General features: G+C 46.0%; 1 protein-coding gene across 1 annotated transcript; it reads right to left on the minus strand.

The window, feature by feature from the left end:
• Nucleotides 1-7,990: 7,990 nt before the first annotated feature.
• Nucleotides 7,991-8,819, minus strand: LOC101765637 (Bowman-Birk type trypsin inhibitor). The gene is made up of 2 exons (XM_004979926.3): nucleotides 8,620-8,819; nucleotides 7,991-8,549 (listed from the first exon to the last, which is right to left on the minus strand). Exons 1-2 carry the CDS (start codon nucleotides 8,690-8,692, stop codon nucleotides 8,287-8,289), a joined length of 336 nt encoding a protein of 111 aa, XP_004979983.1. The 5' UTR covers nucleotides 8,693-8,819; the 3' UTR covers nucleotides 7,991-8,286.
• Between the last annotated feature and the right edge of the window lie 13,576 nt (nucleotides 8,820-22,395).

Here is a 22,395-nt window from a genome sequence, read left to right on the forward strand (position 1 = left end):
AGTAGACAACGAGAGGGTTGCTGCAGAAGACGGTGGAGACGAGGTTCAGAATGTGAAGGACTTAGAATTACTTCAACGATTACAGTTAGATAATGACAGTGATGACGACATTTCTTCTTCGGAGCACGAGCTTGACTATATCGACACGCGTGATAGTGATGATGAGACTTATGATCCAGCTAATCCCGATCATGATGATTATTTCTAATACATGTATGATTCGTAATAATTTAGCTATAATTACTTGTAATTTGCATATATTTCTAATTATGTTTTGTTTGTCTATGCTGACTCGTGTACTCTTTTTAATTGCAGGTCATCAAGCAATGGTGGGCGGTATCAGGAAGCTCACGTCGATTTGCGAGAGACTGGCCGCGGCAGGGACTGGTTCAGGGTCAGGGTCACGTTCAGTCTCGGGTCGAGGGAGGCGTCGAGGCAGGCCTCGACGTAGGGTTGAGGAGGAGGAGGAGGAGGAGGAGCAGGAGGTGGTCCAGAGGCCTCGAGGGAAAGGTAAAGCGGCGAGGCCCCCGTCGCCTGAACCTGAGGAGGAGGAGGAGGAGGAGGAGGAGGAGGAGGTACCTTCCGCACACTCCTCTGGGGACGAGGAGGCGGAGGAGGAGGAGCAGCAGGAGCAGGAGGGGGATGGGGAGGCAGGGGATACCCAGGCCAAGATATGGTTGCGAGGTCCCTCATCCCTCCCGAAGCGGCCGATACCTGAGCATTTACGCCCGCTCATTAAACCGGTTGGGATCAAGTAAGTAACTTTAAATATTCTTGAAATTGTTCTTATGTTGTAAGTTACAAAAAATAATAATTCATATTAATTACTTGTGCAGGAGTTGGGTTAAGCTCAGCGGGGGTGACCACAACCGTAAGGCCAACGGGATCCTTGGCCTTTTGTGCAGGGTTCACTTCCCTGGCTTGGTGGTGTACGCCGGACAGCTGCAGCCGGCCTACACGTGGGACCACTACGTCGCCGCCCCCGACGTCCCTGATCGTCAACAAAGAAGATTCCCCAACATAGCGGAGCGGGTCAAGGCCGAGCTGTGGGTAAGTACTCCTCGTACTAAATTGCTCAATACATCACTACTTTCGACATTCTTGAAATAATAATTGTTTACGCGTGTATATGCAGGACTTCTATAGATGCCAGGAGGGGTTCGAGGCCAAGGCGAAGGCCGTCTGTGATGTAGCCGCCAAGAAGCTCGTGAGGGACATGCATTACGAGGCGCGCATCCAGGCCATCATAGAGTTCAACGCTCAATACAATCATACGAAGGTTAGAAAAGAGGAGGCAAGAACAATGAACCTGACTAAGGATCAATTCATGAGGGTAAGTAAAGAACGTTGATGCTTACTATTTATGATTAATTAGGCTCATTTTCTTTTTCATACGTCACACGCTTGATGATGTAGGTGCCTCCGTGGTGGTGTCGTGCGCATATGCCGTGCTGGGAGAGGATGGTCGACGTGTGGTTGGAGCCCGGGTGGTTGGAGACCCACCTTTCTTGCCGGCAGCGGCGTTTGCAGATGCCGACTGCATCACACCATCAAGGCAGCCTAAGCCTTGATGAATATAGAGAAAAATGGGTACGCAACTTCAATTCTTTATTGTAACGTTTAGTTCTACGTAATTTTTAATAATTTTGTATTTTGCCGCAGTCGGCGTCACATGATGGCCGACCTTGCTCCCAGCTCAAGGCATGGGTCCTCTCCAAAAAGGGCAAGGCGACGGCCGATATAGATTTCAACCCAGACGACCCGTCCGAGGCGTACAGCCACCCTAGCATATACAGCCGCGTCAGCGAGTATACAAAGATGGCTAGGGAGGTTCACGGGCCAGACTTCGATCCGAGCTCCGAGGACATTGATGGAGAAATCGTGATGAGGGTGGGAGGAGGCAAGAAGCATGGCCGATATTGGATTGGCGACGGCGTCATCGACACGGCCTCTACTCCCACTCTCTCCCAGATCCGAGCTAGGAGCACGGACTCGAGCCCGGCAGTACGCCCACGACCCACCGCTGCACACTTCCAGATGGAGGCTCTACAGGTTCTTTCTCTTCCATTCATCGTTCGTTTGTTGTTGTACTTTAGCTTTGCATTATAACATTGCAATGAAATATTGTAGGCCCAGGTGGAAGAATCAAGGAAGAAACAAGAGGAGATGGCGGCGCAGATGGAGGAAATGCGGCGGAGGATGGAGGAGGAAAACCGGATTAGGATGGAGCAGATGTTCCAGTACATGCAGAACTTTGCTACGAGCATGGGACAGACTTTGCCTCCGCCACCGCCGATGATGTTCCCTCCGCCTCAGCCACCCACGACTACTCCTGTGAGTCACTTGACACATTGTGTTTAAGATTCAATAGTTTAAATTTGACAACTTTAGATGTTACCTCAGAATGTCCTATCCTATGTGCAGAATCAATCGGCGGCTTCGAATAATGAAGATCAAGATTTGTCGCAGTGGTCTCCTTGGCCTCCACGGAAGTAGACTTGATTGTGAACAATGTGGAAACTAAATTGTGAGAAGAACTTGGATTTATGGATTATTTCGTGCTTATGTTGAACTATGCCTGTGGTGTTTATGAATTATGCCTGTGGTTGTGAATTATTCATGTGGTTGTTTATTACAAATGCCTGTGATATGTGTATTGTGAATTGAGAGGGGTCCGTTATACGTGGCAAAATTTCGAAAAAGGGGCGGTTCTGGTCACTTTGCCGAGTGTTACACTCGGCAAAGATGGGCCTTTGCCGAGTGTCGTGACCATAGCACTCGGCAAAGGGGCATTTCCCAGGTGTAGGAAAGGTCCTTTGCCGAGTGCTATGGTCAAGGCACTCGGCAAAGTGGGCGGCTTTGCCGAGTGCCCTAGCGCCGGCACTCGGCAAACATATCCGACTTTGCCGAGTGCCCGGGAGCCGGCACTCGGCAAAGGGACAGTGTTTGCCGAGTGCCGGGAGCCGGCACTCGGCAAAGGGACAGTGTTTGCCGAGTGCCAGGCGCGTGGCACTCGGCAAACTCGCCGTTACCCGACGCCGTCAGTCCGCGGTTCGCCGAGTCCATCTATTCGCCGAGTGTTTTTTGGCCGTCGGCAACATGTTTGCCGAGTGTCCGAGTTTTGACACTCGGCAAACTAGGCTTTGCCGACACAATATTTGCCGTGTGCCCTTTGCCGAGTGTTACACTCGGCAAAGGCTTTGCCGAGTGTTTTCGTGCCTTTGCCGAGTGCCCCAGGCACTCGGCAAAAGTTCTGTCTCCCGTAGTGTGATGCCGTGCGTTTGAGCAGCCTTTTTTTTGTTTTCTAGCTTTTTTTTAGATTCTCACAAATACGGAAATATTTCAAAATCTGGATCCATAGCTTGACGTCATCCACACTGTCCACCGTCGTGTTCTTCTCCGTTCTCCCTTTACTCCTCCCCACCGTCCGGCTCTTCGTGTCGTCGTCAGCCTCCCGCCGGTCCTCCCTGCCTTCCACCCGCCGCTGGCCCTCGCCGCAGGGGGCCGCGCCGGCCAGCAGGGTGCCACCTGCACTTGCCGCCAGGCGCTGCCGACCCACCAGCCGCCGCCTCCTAGCCACCGGGCGGAGTGGGCACAATGTGCCGATGACACCCCACTTCACCTCCGTGCCCTCTCTCGTTGGAAGGTAAATTTCTTATTAGTTTTAATAGTGAGATATATAGAATAGGTAGGTAGAATTGTTAAATAGAATTTAGATAGATAGATAGATAGAATAGTTAGATAGTTAGTTTGAAAGATAATTAGATAGAATTTTCATCTTATGTAATTTTCTTTTTAGATATATATAGTTAGATAGATTAGTTAGACAGATAGTTAGATAGAATTTTATTCATATGTAATTTTTTGACTTAGATAGATAGAATAGTTAGATAGATAGTAATATAGTTAGTATGATAGTTAGTTAAATAGTTATATACTAAGTTTATAAACTTGATGGACAACGTAGTGAGCATATATCATGAAGGTACCATGGAAAGAGATGATTATGGATGTGTTAAGTTTGTTAACATGCAAAGCATGGTTGTGTTATTAATTGAGAAGCCCTCATTTAGTGAGTTGGTTGCAAGTGCTCGGGAGGAGCTATATTGCCACGAAGATGATGACATCACAGTGGAGGGCGTACTTCACCTAGTTTCCCCTTTCAACATCCAAAGGAAGATGATCCCAATTTGGTGTGCAGATAAGTGGGAGAATGATGTGAGATCGGTTATGAAGCGCCAGTTCTAAAGTTTGGACGTGGTTGTGCGTCGGGTGTTAGTTGATCCCATCCGTCATCGGTTTTCCCGACCAATGGGTCAGCATGCACACTTTGACCCTTTCATCCCAGAACCTATTATGGATGTGGAGGTTGCACGTACGGTTCCCGATGCTGAATCTGCCCCCAATGAGGTAGTTGGAGATGCTTGTCGGACACTTGATGCTGTGGTAAAACCTCCTCATGAGATCCCTTTGACACAAAATCGTCCGAGTAAGTGTCTTATCGGCACGCTTCTTGGGAGCTAACCTCCTTCATTACATCAATTTTTTTTCTTCCTTTCTCATATTTCTATCAATGTTTTAGGAGACATTCCTGAAAATGTGGATGTGCCCCCAGTTGCTACTCAACTGCACTGTGGAGAAGGATTACGTGGCTCTAATAGTGTTGAAATTATGAATGATTCGGATGCATATGAGATGGGAATGTATCTTGATTCTGATAATGATCGCCCTATTGGAGAGATGACAGAGAGTGATGTTGAGATGTTCAGGCGTATCTTTCCTGGCCTTCGTGATCCAAGAGTTCACGAGTTCAGTGATCTTTCTCATTCTGATCATGCGTGTGTAGAGGGAAGTGATGATGAGCTCCTAGAAGCTCCTGAGGCTGGACCTAGCATAGTGATTGAGGAGGGTAGGGTATTCAAGGATCTCCCCACATTGAAGAGGTGGTTACAGGCGTTTGCAGTGATACAGAAGAGACCTTATAAGGTCTTGCATTCATATGCAGAGCACCGTTACACAGTTGTGTGTGACAAGTAACAGTGCCCATGGACGATTTGTGCAAGGAAGAAAAAGATCACCGAGAAGTGAAAGATCACAAAAGTTGTTGGGCCACACAATTGTGCTAACACTAGAACATCGAGAAGTGGAAGATCACTGGATAGAATGGTAAGTCAAGTACCTTACTTTCCCATGTTAAATTACTTAGTGATTTACTGGTTTACTTTTTATGGACTTTGTGGACTCTTGTTATGAACTATTTTGGACTTTCATTATGGACTATTGTGCATATAGACATTCATTAATGAAGTTTTGTGTGTATGAACTATTGTGGACTTTCATTGTGAATTATTATGTGTATGAACTATTGTGGACTTTTATTATGAACTATTGTAGATTTTCATTATGAATGTGGCATATGTTTGTATGTTTGAACATGTTGTATTCAGGTAAAATATTCATCTCATAATTGTGTATGAATTACATCCAAAAATACGGGAAATTCTGCCGAAATTTCACAAAAATATAGGATTGCATTTCGCTTACAAAAATTCTCCACCATGTAAGCTTATGTGCATTAGGCATGTGCTCACATATTTCTCGCAAAGAAAACGACATCGCACATACTACTAGGGTGTCCATACTTAAAGTGCATTACATGACAACATAATGAAAAGTCCAACAGTAGACAACATGTTTCATAAATAAACTATCAGACTACAAGTAATGGAGACTACTGAGTGCAACGAGTCCACTTTCCCTTCCTCAATCGCTGCTTTCGCTCGGCGCGCATGCTCAAGCTTCTTCTCCCTCTCCTACCTATCGATAGCAACACACCTCCTTTCCTCCTCTTCCTTGTGCTCCTTTTATGCAGCCTCCTCTCTGAGTCTCTTCTCCATCATCTCCTTCCTCTCTGCTTCCAACCGCAATATTTCTTGTATCTCCTCCTTGTCTTCAGGCTTGATCTCGGTGTTGATCCACTGCTCAAAATCACAGAGCGGTGCAGGGGTCTACAAAAAATGCAATTGTTATAAAATAAAAAAAATCATGTAAAATAATTATAACCCAACAACAATTCCTCACAATCTTGTTAATGCAGTGTTGACGAAGTGTAGGCTCAAACTTAAAATTAGAACACATTTAGTACCTCTACCTATACGTGTCATCTGCATCGGACTTGGCTACCTTGCAAGGATCGCTGCAAAAGCACATGGGTATTGGAACACCACTAGGCAGAGGCAATGGGTCAAAGGCATTTCCGGTCATCCGGGCATAACTACAATTTAGTCATTTTCGTTGTAAAAACCGAAAGCAGTTAACATTAAACCTACACCTAGGGTTTCCATTTGATCCACAAGAATGAATCCATAACATAACTACGTGCGCTGACCTTACCTTTGTTTCCTAGCTTTTCCACGCCTTGGCATCCTATGGTTGCACGAAACCCTATGTTCAAAAATCTGACTAATATATAGCGAATCGATGTGAAAAAAAACTTGGAGGGAGTGGATATCTTGCTCTCGAAGATCCATGGATCAAATAAAAGTTTCTAAGATTTAATATGCCGATTCGTGGTGTAGGGCGAAGGGGGGAGAGAAAAAACCTGAGAGGGAGGAGAAAGAGGAGGAAGAAGCTTCGGGCAAGAAGAAAGGGTGCGGCCTTATGGTAGCAGGTTTGGCTCCAGGCTGGCTGGCACAAGGCCACCACTATGTCAGCTGCCCCGTCAGCAGCTGTTGAGTGACCTAGGTGTTGGGATAGCCGGCGCCGAGATGCCTAAGCTTGGCGCCAGCGTGGATGGCGCCAAGTTATGGGTCCAGATTTTGAAATGTTTCCGCCAGATGCGTATTTGTAAGAATCTTTCAGAAAAAAGGCTAAAAACAAAAAAGTTAGATGTTTGAGCCGCTCCACAGCCCTTACCATCACCGACTATAAAAGGCAGGGTCGAGCGCCTCTCCGCAACCGAACTTGCCGAGCCGCCAGCTCCGCTGCTCAACTTCTTGCAATTCTGCCTGCAATTTATTTATGGAGTGATCGAGAAATTGAGCGAGTTTGGAGGCTAGTGGTTGATACGTTTTTTGCATCGAATTGACATTGAATTAGTTTTCTTTGAACTGCCATTTCAAATGTTTTTTCTATAGTTGCATGTGAAACACGTCTATTGCCGCTAATCAATCTGTCGACGCTTTTTTGGGCCAACACATGAATGTACGCGATTGTGCGGCGCGTGGAGGGGCTCACTGTAGCACGTCGATGCATGCCGGTTTGACCACTTACGGTCTGACCGGTTGTTAGGCCACCTAGTAGTAGATTGGAAAATTTAGGGAAAAAGAATAAAGGAAAAGACAATAAATAGTAGCTTGGTTTTTTTCGATTAGGTTGGATGCCCTCAATCGGCCGAATCCCTTTATATTTCTAAGGAGGGAAGGTCTTTATATTTATAGGAAGGGAAGGTCTTACCCATGAGGGAGTCAAAATCCTAATAAAAATCGTGCTAAATTAAAAGTTCTACTCGGTTTACACTGAGCCAGATAGGTCAGACCAGCCTGGGCAACCTGTCGGACCAGTCTGCCCGGGTGTATATCTTGCGAAGGTCGTATCTCTCTCATCCGAACTTCAAATCGGACGTTCTATATAAGAATCTTGATCTACTCAACAAGATACAGGAAATGGTAGAGTCCAATCTTCATTTGGAGCACTTTGATCCAACCAGTCCGACTGGTGGCATCAGGACTGGTGGCATCAGCTGGTCTGACCTGTCTGTACGGGGGTGCTGATCTTTCCGAGGGCATAACTCTCAGGTCCGAAATCCAAATCGGACGTTCCATATATGCATTTTGATCGCCTTGATGAGAGATATGTCCTGGTGAAGTCCAATTTGCTTTTTGAGAACTTTCCCAAACCGGTTTGACCGCTTGGAAGACCGGTCTAAACATGTCTGATCAGATCTATCCAGACCTGCCACTTTTCGGCATCAACACGAGTTTTCCAGTAGTGACAACACAACAACTGTATTACCCACGGCATGAAAATAACACATAACAAGAAGCTATGTACCACTAAGCAACACAATCAATACTCTTGCAAAGGGGGCGAAACACCAAAGGAAATGGCGATGAAATTGAAACCCCGCCAACAGAGCTTTGCTTGAGCACGTACAGCTCTTTATTACAGAAACAGTATAGGATACGATCGATGTGCCATCAAGCATAAAGCAGCAACACTTATTTCTTTTCTCAAAGCAAGCAAGAACAGAACTGGTCATCAAAGAAGTTGACGGGATTCATTCATTCAGATGGCCGCCGCGGTCGGTGTGCAGCGGCGCTTGCAGAAGTTAGTGAGGACGTCGACGCACCGGTAGACAGGCGCCTCGGTGGTGCTGGTGTACTTGACGCAGTTCATGCACGCTGGGTGGCAACCCTGGAACGAGATGTCCAGGCAACTGCAATCTGGTGGATTCTTCCTGTTGCAGAAGCCGCACTGGTTGCAGCACGGCCAGGAGCTCGCGTTCGCGGCGTCGTCAGCGACCGCCGCTCCTCCCTCCTCCCCGCTCCCTGCGGCCACCAAAGATTAGTCGACGCATCCAGTTGAGTTGAGTTGAGTGTCAAACTGTTAATTTCTCACCTTTGCTGAGGAGTGGCAGAGTTGCGAGGACGGCGAGGACAGCCAGTGTGACGAGCAACACCTGAGGTCTCATGCTTGTTTCTCTTGGTATGTAGGAATACAGGGTGTTGCCAGGTTTGTTGTGGTTGGACTTCCTTCCTACTGATGGGTGATGGTTATCTGTATGAGGCTAGAGGCCTTATTATAAGAGGAGGGGGTGCCATGACAGCTGTGTGCCTGCCAAGTTAAGGCTAGCTTGGCACGGCTCTTGAACAATGGCTTTAGCTCTAGCTTATCTAATGATCTTGTATGTTGGAGAAACAATCTTTTAAGATAGATGGAAGAGGTCAAATATCCAAAATACCCTTATTTATTTCCTTTCTTTTCTCTTTTCTTTTAATTTCTTTTTCTTTCCCGGTCATTTTTCTTCCTTTCTCATTTTTTCCTTCACCATTTATTTTTCTTCCTTTCTTATTTCCTCTTCCTTCTATCCTTATCTTCCTTTCCTCAGCTCCTGCAGAACGCCGCCCCTGCCTCTCATGACCATGGCCATCACCCGCAGCTCTTCCGGCTCGACGTCCCTGCCTCCCCACTCCTCCAACTCGACGCCCTATCTCCCCTAGCCCACTCCCTCTCCTCAGCCCGAGCGCCCAACAACCCCTTCCTCCCAGCACGTCCGGCCTCGCTTAGCAGTTTGTGCGGCACGCCTGCAGCGTCGCTTGTGCATCCAACGTGCTCGCCCCGTCCCGCCGTGCTCCACCCACCGCCGGTCAGGTCAGCACCGGCGTTACTCCGTCCGTGCCACTGCACCATCCGCCACCGCCCACCAACACAGTGGTTTCAAGAAATTTCAAACAATTTAAATATTTGATAAATGATTTCAAAGTTGTTTCAAACTTTTACAAGTGAACATAAATGTTATTTAGTGAATGTAAAAAATATAATTTCATACATAACACAGATATTTTGACTAGTTAGTTCACATGTCCCTATAGGTTGAAACACCTCATGAGTTATAGGGTGATCATGACTTGGATATCCATTTGAGAAAAACGTACTGTTACAATATCTCAAAATTATGTTAATATTTTTTAATCCATGTTGGTTCACTGCTGAAGTGGTTACATGCAAAATATCATGAAAAACATTCCCCCTTATATTTGATGTTTTTGGAGCGTTCCCGAGCTAATCTCGGTCAAGCTCCAAATGGAAGGTTGACTAAGATAGAAGATGCCCGCGGTCTTAAATGGGTACTTGCGTTGCCCGCCAGCACAGAGGCTAGTATGCTTACGAGTTCTCCCCCGCAGGTCCAAGGAAGATTTGTGCTGGTGGGTGCCAATCAAACCCACCAGCACACTAATTTACCTGTGTGAACACAAATTAAATCTGGCGTAGTGTTTTCTTAGTATCTTTTGCTGTGGTGAGGCATGTGAGTACTGCTGGCACGATCATCAGCTTGTCCTGGGCTGCTGCTAAGCATGCACCACGAGCCAAAGGTTTTCGGGATGCTCAGCTCATAAGGAATTGACTGAAAGTGACTGTTCGTTGTGTGAGCTAGCTGTCTCCACTGGTGGCTTCTGAATTATTGGTCCTATATACATGCACCACGCGCAACATAAGGGAAAAAAAGTCTGCAACATGTGCGGCACTGGATAATTGAGCTAGCAATAACAGTGTTGTACGCTTGTCTATGAGGGATGCATGGTGCCTAACAATCACAATGATCTATACTGACTACTCCCTCCGTTCCAAATTATAAGTCATTCCAAGAATCTTGGAGAGTCAAAGCATCTCAAGTTTGACCAAAATTATAGAAAAAATTATAAAGATTCATAACATTAAATAGTTATACTATGAAACTATAATTGATGAAGAATCTAATGATACTTTGTTGACATCACAAATGTTATTATATTATCATATAAATTTAGTCAAACTTGAGATACTTTGACTCTCCAAGATTCTTAAAATGACTTATAATTTGGGATGAAGGGAGTACATCATAGCTTGTCTGCTTGCCTAGTGCGCGTGAACCATGAGGGCAGGACTAGTGGCTGCACACTACTCCACGAGGGTAGGACTGGTGGCTGTGCATCGACAGAATTCACTATTCGACACTAAAAAAACTAATCGTGACACTAAACAAATTTTGGTTCCCGTTTGATACTGAGTTCAATTTTCATTCTTTATATAACATTCTGTTGGATTTTTCATATGAGAACCATTAAATGCCCGATGAAAAGACGATTTTGCCCTTGTGAGCCCCACCACCCTTCTCCGATCTACTCACCTTCTCCATCCGCTCTATTGTACCTCCCCCACTGCTCCATCCATCCTCCTTATTTATTTCCAAGATACCCTTATTTATTTCCTTTCTTTTCTCTTTTCTTTTAATTTCTTTTTCTTTCCCGGTCATTTTTCTTCCTTTCTCATTTTTTCCTTCACCATTTATTTTTCTTCCTTTCTTATTTCCTCTTCCTTCTGTCCTTATCTTCCTTTCCTCAGCTCCTGCAGAACGCCGCCCCTGCCTCTCATGACCATGGCCATCACCCGCAGCTCTTCCGGCTCGACGTCCCTGCCTCCCCACTCCTCCAACTCGACGCCCTATCTCCCCTAGACCACTCCTTCTCCTCAGGCCCGAGCGCCCAACAACCCCTTCCTCCCGGCACGTCCGGCCTCGCACCTCCGGTCCACTTAGCAGTTTGTGCGGCATGCCTGCAGCGTCGCTTGTGCATCCAACGTGCTCGCCCCGTCCCGCCGTGCTCCACCCACTGTCGGTCAGGTCAGCACTGGCGTTACTCCGGCCGTGCCACTGCACCGTCCACCACCGCCCACCAACACAGTGGTTTCAAGAAATTTCAAACAATTTAAATATTTGATAAATGATTTCAAAGTTGTTTCAAACTTTTACAAGTGAACATAAATGTTATTTAGTGAATGTAAAAAATATAATTTCATACATAACACAGATATTTTGACTAGTTAGTTCACATGTCCCTATAGGTTGAAACACCTCATGAGTTATAGGGTGATCATGACTTGGATATCCATTTGGGAAAACGTACTGTTACAATATCTCAAAATTATGTTAATATTTTTTAATCCATGTTGGTTCACTGCTGAAGTGGTTACATGCAAAATATCATGAAAAACATTCCCCCTTATATTTGATGGTTTTGGAGCGTTTCCCGAGCTCCTCTCGGTCAAGCTCCAAATGGAAGGTTGACTAAGTTAGAAGATGCCCGCGGTCTTAAATGGGTACATGCGTTGCCCGCCAGCACAGAGGCTACTATGCTGACGAGTGGTCCCCCGCAGGTCCAAGGAAGATTTGTGCTGGCGGGTACCAATCAAACCCGCTAGCACGCTAATTTACCAATGTGAACACAAATTAAATCTGGCGTAGTGTTTTCTTAGTGTCTTTTGCTGTGGTGAGGCATGTGAGTACTGCTGGCACGATCATCAGCTTGTCCTGGGCTGCTGCTAAGCATGCACCACGAGCCAAAGGTTTTCTGGATGCTCTGAAAGTGACTGTTCGTTGTGTGAGCTAGCTGTCTCCACTGGCGGCTTCAGAATTATTGGTCCTATACACATGCACCACGCGCAACATAAGGGAAAAAAAGTCTGCAACATGTGCGGCACTGGATAATTGAGCTAGCAATAACAGTGTTGTACGCTTGTCTACGAGGGATGCATGGTGCCTGACAATCACAATGATCTATACTGACTACTCCCTCCGTTCCAAATTATAAGTCATTCCAAGAATCTTGGAGAGTCAAAGCATCTCAAGTTTAACCAAAATTATAGAGAAAATTATAAAGATTCATAACATTAAATAGGTATACTATGAAACTATAATTGATGAAGAATCTAATGATACTTAGTTGACATCATAAATATAATTATATTATCATATAAATTTGGTCAAACTTGAGATACTTTGACTCTTCAAGATTCTTGGAATGACTTATAATTTGGGATGAAGGGAGTACATCATAGCTTGTCTGCTTGCCTAGTGCGCATGAACCATGAGGGCAGGACTAGTGGACGCACACTACTCCACGAGGGCAGGACCGGTGGCCGTGCACCGACAGCATTCACTATTCGACACTAAAAAATCTAATCGTGACACTAAACAAATTTTTGTTCCCATTTGATACTGAGTTCAATTTTCATTCTTTATATAACATATGAGAACCATTAAATGCTTGATGAAAACACGGTTTTGCCCTTGTGAGCCCCACCACCCTTCTCCGATCTACTTACCTTCTCCATCCGCTCTATTGTACCTCCCCCACTGCTCCATCCATCCTCATGTCCAGGTGAGAGCTTAGGCACCAGGAGCTCACTACAGTTCTATTTGTGTGGTTATTGTCATCGAGGATGGTCGGGACAGTGGAGCTCCAAGGGAGGGGGGTCATGGCAGGCTGATGGCTCGAGTCACCAAGGAAAGGATGATTCCCGGCGGGGTTGAGCTCGTCCTAGCCAACAAGCAGGTCGGGGAGGTCGAGCGCAAGGTGAGGGAGGTTTGGGTGCGACGGATTGGGTTTTGGCAGAGGTGGTGAGAATTTGGCTGGCGATGAGGTTCGGTGGCTGGTGGCAGTCGCAAGACATGGAATTCCCAGCACTAAGTAGTTTGTGATTGGGCTGGAACTAGCCTGGTGTCGGGGATACATCCCCAATACCCGCAAGGAAGGAAGAAGTCAGACTCCTACTAGGATTCCCTTGTAATCCGACTAGGACTCATACCGTGTACTCCTACTAGGACTCCTCCTTGTAATCCGACTAGTACTCTGCCCCCTGGAGTATATAAAGGAGGGTAAGGGTACCTAGCTCGGTAGGTCACACCTCAACACCCAAGCGTAGGGCGCAGTATACAAATACCCCCAAACAGGACGTAGGGTATTACGCTACTCCGGCGGCCCGAACCTATCTAAATCCGTGTCTTGTGTCCTCGCTTTTACCTTCAAGTTCCAGGTCCGGCGATCCCCCACTACACATTCTGCTACCTCGGGTACCCCTTGGTAGACGGCCGATATAAATCACCGACATTGGCGCCCACCGTGGGGCAGCTCGTCGAGATCATCAGGCGAGCTTGAAGGACCTCATCTTCAAGCCGGCGTTCGCTTTCAAAGCGGGCACAACCTTCGTCTTCGACTCCTGACTTTGCATCACCGACGGCACTGGGTCCTTCCAATGCTGCATCATCGACAACCAGGAGAAGAAGCGCCTCGACGGGAACTCTCTTCCACAAGAAGCAGAAAATCTCATTGAGAAAATCGACAAATTAAACCTTGGATCAAGGTTCGACTGCAAACTCGTACTCCAACGGCGACTTCGGGTTCGACCATGATTCGAACTCGAACTCCGACGGCGACTACGGGTCTGACTACAACGCGGAGTCCGACAGCGACTCCAGGTCTGGCTACGACTATGAGTCCGATGACGACTCCGGGTTCGATCGCAACACGGAGTCTGACGGCGACTCCAGCTTCAACTCCGACTCAAAGTCTAACAGCGACTCTGAGTTCGACTACAACTCAAAAGTCCGACTACATTGCGAGCCCTCCGACGACTACAGGCGGCTCGTCGATGATTTCTTGGACTATGTTGCGGGCACGCCGACGACCACGGTCGACTTGCCGACGACTCTGTTGACTACGGGCAGCTCGTCGACGACTTCAACTACGTTGCAAGCTCGCCGACGACTACGGGCGGCTCGGCAATGACTTTGACTACTTTCCTCGACTACTTCGCTCGGCAACACATTGATGACTACTTCGTCATGACGCTCGCCGACGACTTCTCCGAGTACGTCACGGCGCTTGCCGACTACTACGGGCAGCTCGCCGACGACTACTCCGACCACATCGCGACGCTCGCTGACGACTACTACTCGTCTCGACTACAAGGCTAGTCGAGGGCGGATTACAACTCGTCTTGACTAAAAAATTAGTTGGGGCAAACTTCACATCATCGACAACTAGTCAGAATCTCCTCCGACTAGTCGATTTCGTTAACAACCATTACGGCTTCATCAACGACCATCACGGCTTCGTCAAACAATCATCCACGAATCAAGCTAAGTCACTTTTCTAAATTATTTTCCGGCTTACTTTCCGCTTGCGCGCAACACGCGCTCTACTCGCTGGAAACTCTCGCGCACAACATGCGCTCTATTCGCCGGAGGGCAGCAAACTCTTTCGCGCTACCTCGCTCTCTTTTTATCGCAACAGTGACTATTCCTTTTTGTCTTCTCTTATGGTCACTACTCTTCTCGAGCAGAACATGCCTTAACTCGTGAAAGCCTCAGGCGCATCTGTCACGCCTAAGCCTATACGTGTATACGAGACAAAGGTCTCACACACGCAGTGGCAACGGCTACCCAGAGACTGAGAGTCTAAGCATAACAGGCTAACTACTCAGGAAGAGTATGACTAAAACAAGAGCTTGACTCGCAATCATGCAGTCTCTTTCTTGTCGCAGCAGCGACTACTCTCACTTTTGTCTTCTCTTAAGGTCACTACTCTTCTCGAGCAGAACACGCCTTAACTCGTGAAAGCCTCAGGCGCATCTGTCACGCCTAAGCCCATACGCGTATACGAGACAACGATCTCACACACGCAGTGGCAACAGCTACCCAGAGACTGAGAGCCTAATCGTAACAGGCTAACTACTCGGGAAGAATATGACCGAAATAAGAGCATGACACAACATTCATATTGATCACTGAATAAATTTCAGCAGTTTCAAAATCCTACAAAAATGCTACATAATGTATGCATCTTTTCTTTCAGATCGAGCTTCAGTGACACTAAGCATGCCTCCAATGGCACAGGCTAGTTCCCGAACTCGGGGGCTAAGCACCAATCAGTACTCGGAATATCTCCAGTGGCTCAGCTAGCTCCCAGGCTCGGGGGCTGGATGCCGCAAAACCACTCGACGTGGCTCCAACGACTTACCTGGCGCACAAGCTCGGGGGCTGGACGCCGCAAGACTACTCGAATGATGACCTGAGTGAAGATTCAAGACCCTCGGGTTGATTATTCAATCAATCAAAGGCTCGGGGGCTGATAAGCTACACCCAACAATTGATTTTTTCAAGTCAAAAGAGGAAGATTCAAGATTTTGACCCTCAGCCTGATTCTGCGATTCAACCTAAGGCTCGGGGGCTACTCCATATGGAGTGTGACTTTCACCGTCCTCCATACATGAAGACTTCAATATCATGTTGATCAAGACTTTGAGCACACCATAGCCTCATGGTGGCTTTGAGAAACATTGAAAGATTCAGTCTGACAAAGTACTCGAAGAGCACCAAAACTACCCGGCGAATATCTCAAGACTACTCGAAGACTGCTGCATTCGACTATGAAGCGCTCGGAGGCTTGTCAGGAATACATCCCCACTACCCGCAAGGAAGGAAGAAGTCATACTCCTACTAGGATTCCCCTGTAATCCGACTAGGACTCATACCGTGTACTCCTACTAGGACTCCTCCTTGTAATCCGACTAGTACTCTGCCCCCTGGAGTATATAAAGGAGGGCAGGGGTACCTAGCTCCGTAGGTCACACCTCAACACCCAAGCGCAGGGCGCAGTATACAAATACCCCCAAACAGGACGTAGGGTATTACGCTACTCCGGCGGCCCGAACCTGTCTAAATCCGTGTCTTGTGTCCTCGCTTTTACCTTCAAGTTCCAGGTTCGACGATCTCCCACTACACATTATGCTACCTCGAGTACCCCTTGGTAGACGGCCGGTATAAATCACCGACACCTGGGAGGGAGATTGGAATTTGGAGAATTCTTGTGTGAGACCACGGGGCACCGTCTCATACACCAGCCTTGCCGTGCTGAAATCAGCGAGCTTCACGCCGTAGCCTTTGGTGTCGCAGCAGTCGAGGAGCACGTTCCGGCCCTTGACATTCTTGTGCACGACGGCCACCCTCCTGAGCCCACACACCGAGCTCACTGTAACACCCAAAAATTCCATCATAAACACAATATAAGCAACATGTGGTCTAGCTCTTTATTTTCTAAGAACTAAATAAAATACTAATATTAAATTATGGCCTTTAAAAAATTAAAGAACACTTGAAATAACTTTTTAGAGACAAGTGCTTGTTAGGGTTCTTCGTTTGCTTCCCTTTTTGTTTGCGTTTGCAAAATTTTACATGATGTCACTGTCCTCGTCATCCTCGGCACTGGCAGAGCGTCGTTGGGGCATAGAGGACCATGGCCCCCTTGCTTGGTAAAAAAAAAAATCAGAAGAGCAAAGTGCAAAGGCCCAGTCCAAGTGCAGTCCGTGGCTTGTTGACACGTAATTAATAAATCAATAAATCCCACAAGGCATTAACCACATAGGCACAAACAAACATTGAAAACAATAGAAAAAAATATTGAGCCAATTCCAGCAACTAGCGGATGAGACAACGACCTCAGCCGTCACCCCTTCGCAAGATGGACACTTCCTTCACAGTTGACTCATTGAGGTTGTCATCGTCGGCCGTCGCCACTTGCCAGGGCTGGCGCCTTGCAGCCTGGTGCTAGAACTTTCATCCTGAAGGTATGGTTGCTTTTCTTCCTTCTTTTGTTTATCTTCTAAGTTCTTAACACATTAGATCCGTAGAGTATGCAGGCTACTATTGCCTAATTAGCTGGTAATTTGTTGTCAATTGAGATCTATTATTATTTCTTTTGAGAAAATTGAGATGTTTCGCTAGTTTATTTGGCCCTAATCCCCAAATTGCAGAGTTTATATGATTTTGTGGTTTTATAACTAAATACAGTTCTGCAATTTGGTAGGTAGGTACAAATAGGTAAAGAGAAGCCTATTGATTCATTTTTCAAAAGCAAAAGAGATGAACCAATTGTGGACTGTCGAGCAGCCTCTGGTTCAAGCCAACCAATTTCCCACCTAAAATTTGCTTCACGCTCCGCCACGGATCCTCGATCCTCGGTGAGAATTTTTAACCTCTTTGAAAAAGTCGGCGATTGCGAATCTCCACCTGCATTTTTGAAATGGATTCTGAAATATTGTGGCGAAATGTCCTTTTCTAAGTGGGCCTAGACCCATAAATTCGCGAGCTCCGCCCCACTCACCACTGCCACACCATAACTCCGCCTGTGCTGTCGTGGCCACTTGCTCGCCTCGTCGCTCTCGCGCGTCACAGTAGCAGCAGTTCTTGAGGCGGTACGCTGCCTGCAAGCTATGCGAGCCCGTCAGCTCGTCAGGCACAGTGCCTGCCTGCCGCTACGCTCCACCTCCCCACCACCACGCTGCAAGCCGACGCCCGCAAGCTGCCGCTCGGCCACAGCGCCGCCGCTGATGCCGTGCCTTTGAGCAGCCTTTTATTTGTTTTTTAGCTTTTTTTTTTTTGAAGATTCTCACACATGTGGAAATATTTCAAAATCTGGATCCATAGCTTGACGTCATCCACACTGGCACCAAGCTTACACGTCTTGGCACCAGCCGTTCTGGTGCCTAGGTCGTTGCGCAGCTGTTGATGGGGCAGCTGACGTGACGGTGGCTTGGCGCCTGGCTGTTTAACACACGGCCTCCGCCTCTAACTTCTCCCACCGGCTGCCGCCTCCTAGCCACCGGGTGGAGTGGGCGCAGTGCGCCGATGACACCCCACTTCGCCTCCGCGCCCTTTCTCGTTGGAAGGTAAATTTCTTATTAGTTTTAATAGTGAGATATATAGAATAGGTAGGTAGAATTGTTAAATAGAATTTAGATAGATAGATAGAACAGTTAGATAGTTAGTTTGAAAGATAATTAGATAGAATTTTCATCTTATGTAATTTTCTTTTTAGATATGTATAGTTAGATAGATGGTTAGATAGATAGTTAGATAGAATTTTATTCATATGTAATTTTTTTACTTAGATAGATAGAATAGTTAGATAGATAGTAATATAGTTAGTATGATAGTTAGTTAAATAGTTATATACTAAATTACATAGTAACTCGACATAGTTAGTAGTATTTAGTAGTTTGTAGTTAATAGATAGTATCTATTTAGTTAGTTGGTACGTAATGAAGATTTTATACTTAGAATGCTTCATTTATATTGGACTAAATGAATTGTTCTGTTTATAACCTTGATGGACAACGTAGTGAGCATATATCATGAAGGTACCGTGGAAAGAGATGACTATGGATGTGTTAAGTTTGTTAACATGCAAAGCATGGTTGTGTTATTAATTGAGAAGCCCTCATTTAGTGAGTTGGTTGCAAGTGCTCGGGAGGAGCTATATTGCCATGAAGATGATGACATCACAGTGGAGGGCGTACTTCACCTAGGTTCCCCTTTCAACATCCAAAGGAAGATGATCCCAATTTGGTGCGCAGATAAGTGGGAGAATGATGTGAGATCGGTTATGAAGCGCCAGTTCTAAAGTTTGGACGTGGTTGTGCGTCGGGTGTTAGTTGATCCCATCCGTCATCGGTTTTCCCGACCAATGGGTCAGCATGCACACTTCGACCCTTTCGTCCCAGAACCTATTATGGATGTGGAGGTTGCACATATGGTTCCCGATGCTGAATCTGCCCCCAATGAGGTAGTTGGAGCTGCTTGTCGGACACTTGATGCTGTGGTAAATCCTCCTCATGAGATCCCTTTGACACAAAATCATCCGAGTAAGTGTCTTATCGGCACGCTTCTTGGGAGCTAACCTCCTTCATTACATCAATTTTTTTCTTCCTTTCTCATATTTCTACCAATGTTTTAGGAGACATTCCTAAAAATGTGGATGTGCCCCCAGTTGCTACTCAACTGCACTATGGAGATGGATTACGTGGCTCTAATAGTGTTGGAATTATGAATGATTCGGATGCATATGAGATGGGAATGTATCTTGATTCTGATAATGATCGCCCTGTTGGAGAGATGACAGAGAGTGATGTTGAGATGTTCAGGCGTTGCTTTCCTGACCGTCGTGATCCAAGAGTTCACGAGTTCAGTGATCTTTCTCATTCTAATCATGCGTGTGCAGAGGGAAGTGATGATGAGCTCCTAGAAGCTCCTGAGGCTGGACCTAGCATAGTGATTGAGGAGGGTAGCGCATTGATGAGGTGGTTACAGGCATTTGCAGTGATAAAGAAGAGACCTTACAAGGTCTTGCATTCATATGCAGAGCACCGTTACACAGTTGTGTGTGACAAGTAACAGTGCCCATGGATGATTTGTGCAAGGAAGAAAAAGATCACCGAGAAGTGAAAGATCACAAAAGTTGTCAGGCCACACAATTGTGCTAACACTAGAACATTGAGAAGTGGAAGATCACTGGATAGAATGGTAAGTCAAGTACCTTACTTTCCCATGTTAAATTACTTAGTGATTTACTGGTTTACTTATTATGGACTTTGTGGACTCTTGTTATGAACTATTTTGGACTTTCATTACGGACTTCGTGGACTTTCATTATGGACTTTGTGGACGTTCATTATGAACTATTGTGCATATAGACATTCATTATGAAATTTTGTGTGTATGAACTATTGTGGACTTTCATTATGAATTTTGTGGACGTTTATTATGAACTATTGTGTATATGGACTTTCATTGTGAATTATTATGTGTATGAACTATTGTGGACTTTTATTACGAACTATTGTAGATTTTCATTATGAATGTGGCATCTGTTTGAACATGTTGTATTCAGGTAGAATATTCATCTCATAATTGTGTATGAATTACATCCAAAAATAGGGGAAATTCTGCTGAAATTTCACAAAAATATAGAATTGCATTTCGCTAACCAAAATTCTTCGGCATGTAAGCTTATGTGCATTAGGCATGTGCTCACATATTTCTCGCAAAGAAAATGACATCGCACATACTACTATGGTGCCCATACTTAAAGTGCATTACATGACAACACAATGAAAAGTCCAACAATAGACAACATGTTTCATAAATAAACTATCAGACTACAAGTAATGGAGACTACTGAGTGCAACGAGTCCACTTTCCCTTCCTCAATCGTAGCTTTCGCTTGGTGTGCATGCTCAAGCTTCTTCTCCCTCTCCTACCTATCCGCAGCAACACGCCTCCTTTCTTCCTCTTCCTTGTGCTCCTTTTATGCGGCCTCCTTTCTGAGCCTCTTCTCCATCATCTCCTTCCTCTCTGCCTCCAACCGCAATATTTCCTGCATCTCCTCCTTGTCTTCAGGCTTGATCTCGGTGTTGATCCAGTGCTCAAAATCACAGAGCGGTGCAGGGGTCTACAACAAATGCAATTGTTATAAAATAAAAAAAATCATGTAAAATAATTATAACCCAACAATAATTCCTCACCATCTTGTTAATGCGGCGTTGACGAAGTGTAGGCTCAAACTTAAAATTAGAACACATCCAGTACCTCTACCTATACGTGTCATCTGCATCGGACTTGGCTACCCTGCAAGGATCGCTGCAAAAGCACATGGGTACTGGAACACCACTAGGCAGAGGTAATGGGTCGAAGCTATTTCGGGTCATACGGGCATAACTACAATTTAGTCATTTTCATTCTAAGAACCGAAAGCGGTTAACATTAAACCTACACCTAGGGTTTCCCATTTGATCCACAAGAATGAATCCATAACATAACTACGTGCGCTGAGGTTACCATAGTTTCGTAGCTTTTCCACGCCTTGGCATCCTATGGTTGCACGAAACGCTATGTTCAAAAATCCGACTAATATATAGCGAATCGATGTGAAAAAAACTAGGAGGGAGTGGATATCTTGCTCTCGAAGATCCATGGATCAAATCGAAGTTTCTAAGATTTAATATGCCGATTCGTGGTGTAAGGTGAAGTGGGGAGAGAAAAAACCTGAGAGGGAGGAGAAAGAGGAGGAAGAAGCTTCAGGCAAGAAGAAAGGGTGCGGCCTTATGTTAGCAGGTTTGGCTCCAGGCTAGCTGGCACGAGGCCACCACTACATCAGCTGCCCCATCAGCAGCTGTTGAGCGACCTAGGCGCCGGGATAGCCGGCGTCGAGATGCGTAAGCTTGGCACCAGCGTGGATGGCGCCAAGGTATGGGTCCAGATTTTGAAATGTTTCCGTCAGAGGCGTATTTGTAGAGGCGTATTTGTAAGAATCTTTCAGAAAAAAGGCTAACAAAAAAGTCAGATGTTTGAGCCGCTCCACAGCCCTTACCATCACCGACTATAAAAGGCAGGGTCGAGCGCCTCTCCGCAACCGAACTTGCCGAGCCGCCAGCTCCGCTGCTCAACTTCTTGCAATTCTGCCTGCAATTTATTTATGGAGTGATCGAGAAATTGAGCGAGTTTGGAGGCTAGTGGTTGATACGTTTTTTGCATCGAATTGACATTGAATTAGTTTTCTTTGAACTGCCATTTCAAATGTTTTTTCTATAGTTGCATGTGAAACACATCTATTGCCGCTAATCAATCTGTCGACGCTTTTTTGGGCCAACACATGAATGTACGCGATTGTGCGGCGCGTGGAGGGGCTCACTGTAGCACGTCGATGCATGCCGGTTTGACCACTTACGGTCTGACCGGTTGTTAGGCCACCTAGTAGTAGATTGGAAAATTTAGGGAAAAAGAATAAAGGAAAAGACAATAAATAGTAGCTTGGTTTTTTTCGATTAGGTTGGATGCCCTCAATCGGTCGAATCCCTTTATATTTCTAAGGAGGGAAGGTCTTTATATTTATAGGAAGGGAAGGTCTTACCCATGAGGGAGTCAAAATCCTAACAAAAATCGTGCTAAATTAAAAGTTCTACTCGGTTTACACTGAGCCAGATAGGTCAGACCAGCCTGGGCAACCTGTCGGACCAGTCTGC

The sequence above is a fragment of the Setaria italica genome, chromosome VIII (genome assembly GCF_000263155.2).
Source record: "Setaria italica strain Yugu1 chromosome VIII, Setaria_italica_v2.0, whole genome shotgun sequence".
In the NCBI taxonomy this organism is placed as follows: Eukaryota; Viridiplantae; Streptophyta; class Magnoliopsida; order Poales; family Poaceae; genus Setaria; species Setaria italica.